The sequence below is a fragment of the Anser brachyrhynchus genome (assembly GCF_964034855.1).
Source record: "Anser brachyrhynchus genome assembly, chromosome: Z".
Lineage (NCBI taxonomy): Eukaryota > Metazoa > Chordata > Aves > Anseriformes > Anatidae > Anser > Anser brachyrhynchus.
In genome coordinates, this window is record NC_137697.1 from 32,000,382 (window position 1) to 32,007,532 (window position 7,151).

Below are 7,151 nucleotides of genomic sequence, written 5' to 3' on the forward strand. Positions count from 1 at the left end.
TTTTGTATCATCACAGCTTTTGAACTGATGCTATCATGTTAGAAGACACCCACAGCTGCTGGCCTTGGAGAGTTTTAGTGCAGATCCTACTGTAGCAAAGTGGTCAAGTGCACGCAGATAGCATTCTGTCTCATTAACCTTTGAGCTGGTGATGGCCTAAAGAATGGTGCCTCTGCTTCTGCATTATAGGACTGGAATCTCCTGGCTCTGACAAGGCTATGAATCGTCAAACTGTCCTTGAGAAAGACAACCAGTATCCCACCACCTTTTTTCAGCCACTAACACAACTGGGGCAACAGTTGCTCTGGTTCAGAAGACCAAGAAGTAAATGACCCTTCCAACATGGCCTCCATAAAAAAAAAAACACCGAAGTTACCTGCTTCATTTTACATAAAATGGTAACTTCTAAGAACTTCACTTTATGAAACTAGCCAACATTCTTATTTAATTTACGCTTTAAACACTATTGTTAACCCTATTTACTTTGCATTTTCTACTTATATATTTCAAATTGCAAATCAACTATAGTCCATACAGTTCTTCCACCTGAGCAGTCAAGCTGTTAGAAAGGTTGACTGGCAGCTGGGATTAACTGCTTTCTGTAATTTCCTTGGTCTGAGACTTCAGTCACATGCATCTGTTTCATAGCAAATTTTACCCTCATCCAAGATTAGCAATTCTCATTTCATAGAGTCCAGATTCAACACTCAAGGTATTCAAAAATTGTTTCCAGTCAGGTGAGGTGATAACTTAAATATCCTTGCTGTGCACACAGGAAAATTTAAGCTTCTTAACTTCTATAGTGGAAATAGAAGCATGAATTTATTTGAACAAAGAACTGAGGTGGATCCTGATTACTATTTTAAGAGCACCTAGGATCTATTTAGACACAGCTTAATCCATTGCCAATACTTCATATATTCCTAAATCACAGAATTCCCACCAGACTAATAAATCTCCACAAAATGGGTTCTAAATACGTACAGGTTACTAGCATTTATCCTCAAGTGAAACTACTACAGCAAACCTTTTAGTAAATGGCTTACCGGTTCTCTGTATTCAGTATTAAGTGCAAGTATTTTACCATTCTGAAGTTAACTCTGCTATGAATCCCCAGAAGGCTTTAGACTTTTACCATCACATGCTCAGTACCAAAAATCTTCCTTCCTCATCTGGAAACACTGTCCTGTACTTAAGACTGAAAAAAAAAGAACCACTACTCAACCACAACACAGGATATTGCTGTTGCAGGTAAATTCTGCTTCTATGAATCAGGATGCATGTACAAAGTTATTACAAACTGGAATTTTTCATTAAAAGCATGAATAGGCATTCCAAGTTCTCAAAAGAGAAGAGATTCAAGACCAAGGATTGTGGTTCCATTTAGGTCTGGGCGATGCAGTTAGTCTGGACTACTATTCCTTCTAAGATATAGCCGGGAACAAGATGCACATGACTCTCACAGTTAAATTCAACCACAAAAAGGGTTTATTTTTAGTATCACATATATCTTTACTTCTGACTTGACTCAGATTTAGATGTAGAAGCTCTCAATGAAGAAAGCCGGCGCCTCTTAGCAATCTGCTCCTGGCGCTTTTCCTTGGCCTCCTGAAAAGCAAAGCAGCATGAAATAAGTAATCTTGGTGTCAGATGCTATCAACCACTTACTCTTACAGTCATTAAAGCAGAATCCAGCATCCCTTCTTCCCAGACCAAAGGAATTCTACAAGTACCCAAACCCACAGAGACACGTCTAACTAATAGAGATCGGTGTCCAAAACTGCAGTGAAAAAAATACTAATGCAGAGCTCAGAACACACAGGAGTTCTGTCTACCTTCCATTACAGTCCAGAAGTCACAAAACATTCAAGTACTGTGCTAAACACTGTAAAGTATTGCTTCTTCAGTCACTGCTGCTTTAGGTTCAAGTGCAAACTCATCCAAACAACTTCTTGCCAAGTTACCTTCCATCCAGGCCGGCTACTGCATCCAATTCCTCTACACAATCACTCAAATGCTTGCACACCCTAGCTGACCGAGAATTAACTTGAAGTATAACTGCCACCACACAAATGTTGTCGTTGTCACAGGCCATAAACTGTCCATTATTTTCTCCAAAATCAGCTCTCACAAACAGACCAGACCTATTAATTCAACTCTTCCAGGACTGGCAGAAATGAATAGCAACTCTCAAAAGATGTTTGACCAGGAACATTTACACTCACATTCAGGTATTCTTAGTCAAAATCAGCTAAGTACAGTACCATTTTAAGTGTACTGTCAGGTTTATCAAATCCCTTTAGTTTCCATAGTGCAAGATACTCTAAACAGTGAAGTTACGAGGGGTGCACGTACCTTCATCCTCTTTGCCAAGAGCTTGGCATATTCTGCTGCCTCCTCCTTGTTCTTCTGAGTGCGTTGCTTCTTCAGCGCAATACGCCTGCGCTTATGTTGCAGAACTCGAGGAGTCACCAGTCGCTGGATCTTAGGAGCCTTGGTCCTAGGTTTCTTGCCTGAAACAGAATTATGAGTCAGTAGAATCACAGAATGGCTCAGGTTGGAACCCAAAGATCATCCAGGTGGATGAGACCCCAAAAACTACCCAGTCCCAGCCCCCTGCCATGGTCAGGGACACCTCCCACCAGACCAGGTTGCTCAAGGCCCCCAACCAGGCTGGCCTTGAACACCTCCAGGGATGGGGCATCCACAGCTTCTCTGTCCCACTGCCTCATCACCTTCACAGTGAAGAATTTCCTCCTAACATCCTATCTACATCTCCCCTCTTTTAGTTCAAAACCATTACCCCTTGTCCTATCACTATCTGCCTGAAAAGAAAAAAAAATTACTCATCTTCTTAAAACACCCCCTTTAAATATTGAAAGGCTGCACCGAGGTCTTTCAGTAGAAAGGTAGAAGTGACAAACTTCCTCCCAAAGAGACCTTAAGCCTCCTCCCCTATCTACCTTGAAAGAGAACATTACTGTAACAGCAAGTGGAACCTAACGTAGCATACTACGTACACTGTAACTTAAACGGAGTTCAGCAGGAACAGGTTTTGCAAGAAATGATTCAGTTACTGTCAGACATTAAAACTGTTTTGTTAATGCTATGTAACTGATTATCATTAATGAAACGTTAAGTAATGCATTTGTAACTCCCTCCAGTTTTCTGAAGATTCCCTGCTTCTCAGCAAGTATGTCTTAAAACATTTCCCGTACTCCTAAAGTATTTAATGGATGTGGAAAGTCATCACTTAGCTTTCAGACCAAGCCATTGCATTTTCAGATTTAAAAAGCTCTTATAGTTCTACACAGACTTTCAAGTTTCATCTCCAGAAAACAAATCCACAAAGTCCGTAACAATCAAACAAGAATGCACACATCTATATAACTTCACTACTCAAGTGACAAGCAACTGTCTCCACCAGTCCACCAGGACCGCGTTCTTTAGTGGACAGTATAGTTCCTATGATGGAGAAAATTTCACTTTGCAGTCTTTCACCCAATAACCTTCCTTCGTGCCTGCATTTCACCATGATCTTTCTTTTCAAAATCCTCACCATTCATGTTGTTTGATCAAATGCAACAGAACCAGACATTAAACACCACAAGAAACATGCAGATAGCACAACACTGACCTCCCAAGAAAAGCTCATTTTGCAGACTGTCATAAAAGCATGGGGGAAAAGTCTTACCTATATCTGCTCTGTATTTTGTTTTCTATCTCCGCCTGATATAAATCTTTCAGTCTGGAGAAGAGGAGGCTCAGGGGAGACCTTATTGCTCTCTACAGCTACCTGAAAGGAAGCTGTGGGAGCTGGGGCCTGGCCTCTTCTCACAGGTAACTAGTGATAGGACTGGAGGGAATGGCCTCAAGTTGTGCCAGGGGAGGCTCAGGTTGGAAATGAGGAGACATTTCTTCTCAGAAAGAGCAGTCAGGTGTTGGAACAGGCTGCCCAGGGAGGTGGTGGAGTCACCGTCCCTGGGGGTGTTCAAGGAAAGGTTGGACCTGGTGCTTAGGGACGTGGTTTAGTGGGTGACATTGCTGGTAGGGGGTTGGTTAGACCAGATGATCTTGGAGGTATTTTCCAACTTTAATGATTCCACGATTCTATGAAACATTTCATAAACATTCTATCTCTGATTTATCCTCACTTTATTAGAATTATTCTTTGATTGTTCTTAGAACCAGCAATAACATCGGAGTATATAAAACAGTTAAAAATAAATCGTGCCAAGAGATTTAGAGTCAAATGGAGGGGGATAGAAACGTGGAAAACACAGAAGTGTCAACTTCTTATCCACAAATGACAGCTGTCAAAGCTTTAATACCAGGACAGTCAACTCTTTCATCTACTACAACAGCATAAAACACACACAGCATAGTGATAGTGTAAAATGCAGGAAACTTGATACCCCTCTGCTGAGAAGTGCCCGAAAGCAAGGCAAAAGTTATGAAATCTGAGTTCTTACCCTCTTTGTTCAGAGGCTTCCTCACAACATACTGGCGGACATCATCCTCCTTAGAGAGATTGAACAGCTTGCGGATTCTGCTAGCCCTCTTGGGACCAAGACGACGAGGCACGGTTGTGTCTGTCAGCCCAGGAATATCCTTTTCACCTTTGAGAGAATGAGTTTAAACATGCTAATTAATCCTGCATCTATCAACCACCTGTTAAATTTGTGAGCAGTCCTAAGATTAAAACGCATAAAAACCAAAATACTAGATAATCCTTGGGGTACGCCTGCAGTAGTGACAACCCTGACTATGCTTTGATAATTTAATGCAACAGTATTGCTGGCAGCAATGAAAATATTTCAAGTTACAATATAACAGAAGGAATTTCAAGATGCGTTTTCACTCTAAGACCATGAAAACATTTTCATTCTACAGAACTCTGCAGCCACCAGCAAACTGGCTCTCTCCTGGTGCCTGTTTCTAGGTTTTGATTGATTCACCCAGGCTCTTACCCTTTTTCACGATGACCAAGTTCAGAACGCTCAAGTTGGCATCAACAATGCAGCCCCGGACGGATTTGCGTTTTCTTTCTCCAGTTCTCCTGGGGCGGTAGCAGGAGTGGCCCTTGCTGAGCAGAAGGCGGACGCGTCCATGAGTGAGGACACCTTGCTTCATGGGGAAGCCTTGCTTGTCATTGCCACCACTGATTCGGACAACATAGCCCTGTGAAAACAGAGAAACACACCTCTTAGTTGCTTGTGTCTCTATTACTTCCAAAAGCCGTAGAGATGCCAACATACTGCTAAGGACAGCTGCTGTACCAGTGGTTCAGGAGAAGTCACTGCTACTGCAGACACCTAGAGCTTCTTTAACCAACACCCCACCAACAGTTCAAGATTTTTGTTTAACACAGACATGAAACATATCTTTGCAAACCATGACCTATATTTACTCTACTTCTCTTCAAACCCATATCCAAGAATGGAATTCTTATTACCAATTTTGTGCAAGATCCATTGGACTAAGTTTTGTCCATCACTGTCTTTTCTTCTTCTTAACACTAAACCTAACCAAAGCCTGTAAGCATCATGAACTAGAAATCTACATTCAACACAAGAGCATGGGTTACGAATACACATGTAAAAAGAGAAAAATAGCTTTTATTTCTTCTTCTGAGGAGACAACATCAGCAAAGATTACCTTATTAAGAAGAGCGCTAGCCTAATTACTGAATTCAGTATGTATTTTAAAAGAAGCTTTCAATAAACCCATCAAATCAGTACCATGCAAATACCCTAAAATATTACACCTGCACACTGCGAATAGCTCCGTACCTTAAGCAACTTGGCTACGGCTAGCACACCCTTCTGATCCTTACCTTCCACTCCTCACCAAGAGAATCAGCTGCGACCTCCGTTGCCATCCGTTTCTCATAGAACGTTCTGAGCTTGCGCTCATCGTCCACTTCAATAAGCTTCTGGCAGCCAGTGGCTGGGAAAGAGATGTTCAGCTAACAGAAGGGAAGAAACAATAAATAATGTTTCAGTTGAAAGGTCTCATACAACACATTTCATGCAAGTTTAGCCACAGATACTCATTTTACCTTAGCATTTAAAATCTAAAAGCAGCTACGTGTTTATTAGTGTTAGCTTATTAATGCTTTGCTCAGAGAACCAAACAGACCCATGCTCAATCAGATTAGCACAGCAGTAGCTCCTTAACCATTCGGAACACTACCTTTACCGCAGCAGGAACACTATCACCTCTGAGAGGGCTGCTGCCCAACGCAGCAGGATGCTGTGCCCCCCTCCTAACGCACACAACGCTAAACCAAACGCTTCAGCGCTCCGAGGCAGGGGCGCTAACCCCAGGCTAACACCCGAGCTTCCTAGGATCCGCAGCGGAGCCCCGAGCCTGGGGACCCCCCGGCACCTTCCCGGAGCCCAGCCCCGCGGCCCGGCCGGCGCCGTGCCCCGATGGCGGCCGCCATCCCCATCCCATCCCCACCCCGCCCCGCCGGCAATCCACCGCCATCCGGCCCCCGGCAGCGCCCCGCGCCCGCCGCCGCGTCCCATCGCGCCGTGCCCGTGTCCCGCCGGGCGGCGCCGGGCCCCTTTGCGTCGCGTTGCCGCGCGGGCCCGTCGCGCCCCGCCGCGCCGCCTTGCCTTCATCCTGCCCCCGCCGCGCCGCCGCCGGAAAAGGCCGCACTTCCGCTCGCCGCCCGCACATAACCCGCCAAGCCTCGCGAGAGCGCCGTGCGTCGCCGCGGGGAGCCAATGGCGAGCGGGGGTTCGCCCGTAAGGGGGCGGGGCAAAGGGGAGCTGGCAGCGCAGGAGGCAGCTTCCGGCCTGTCTGTGCCTCCTGGCGGACCCGCGCTCGGTGGTGACGCTGGGCCGGGGCCAACGTGGGCGTCCCGAGCCGTGTCCCAGGCACCAGGCCCAACCTCTCCTTGGCACCCCCAGGGACGGTGACTCCACCACCTCCCTGGGCAGCCCGTCCCAGTGCTTGACTGCTCTTTCTGAGAGGAAATGAGTGCTCATTTCCAACCTGAACCTCCCCTGGCACAACTTGAGGCCATTCCCTCTGTTCCTGTCGCTGGTTACCTGTGGGAAGAGGCCGGCCTCCAGCTCCTCACGCTGCGTGAGGAACCTGAGAAGTGTTCTAATAAATTGTCAGAGGAAAATCCTGCTTGC

The 7,151-nt window shown here is 45.4% G+C and overlaps 1 protein-coding gene across 1 annotated transcript; it reads right to left on the bottom strand.

The window, feature by feature from the left end:
* Positions 1 to 1,465: 1,465 nt before the first annotated feature.
* On the bottom strand, positions 1,466 to 7,013 carry RPS6 (ribosomal protein S6). Its single transcript, XM_080574502.1, has 6 exons — positions 6,624 to 7,013; positions 5,837 to 5,968; positions 4,971 to 5,181; positions 4,473 to 4,619; positions 2,356 to 2,513; positions 1,466 to 1,608 (listed from the first exon to the last, which is right to left on the bottom strand). Exons 1-6 carry the CDS (start codon positions 6,996 to 6,998, stop codon positions 1,513 to 1,515), a joined length of 1,119 nt encoding a protein of 372 aa, XP_080430628.1. The 5' UTR covers positions 6,999 to 7,013; the 3' UTR covers positions 1,466 to 1,512.
* Positions 7,014 to 7,151: the final 138 nt, after the last annotated feature.

Coding starts and splice junctions, on each gene's coding strand:
- RPS6 (XM_080574502.1), bottom strand. CDS start 6,998: ATGAGCACTCATTTCCTCTCAGAAAGAGCAGTCAAGCACTGGGACGGG. Junction 2,514..4,472: donor GAAGCCTCTGAACAAAGAGG/GTAAGAACTCAG, acceptor ATTCTGTTTCAG/GCAAGAAACCTAGGACCAAG. Junction 1,609..2,355: donor TCTTGGCAAAGAGGATGAAG/GTACGTGCACCC, acceptor TTTGCTTTTCAG/GAGGCCAAGGAAAAGCGCCA.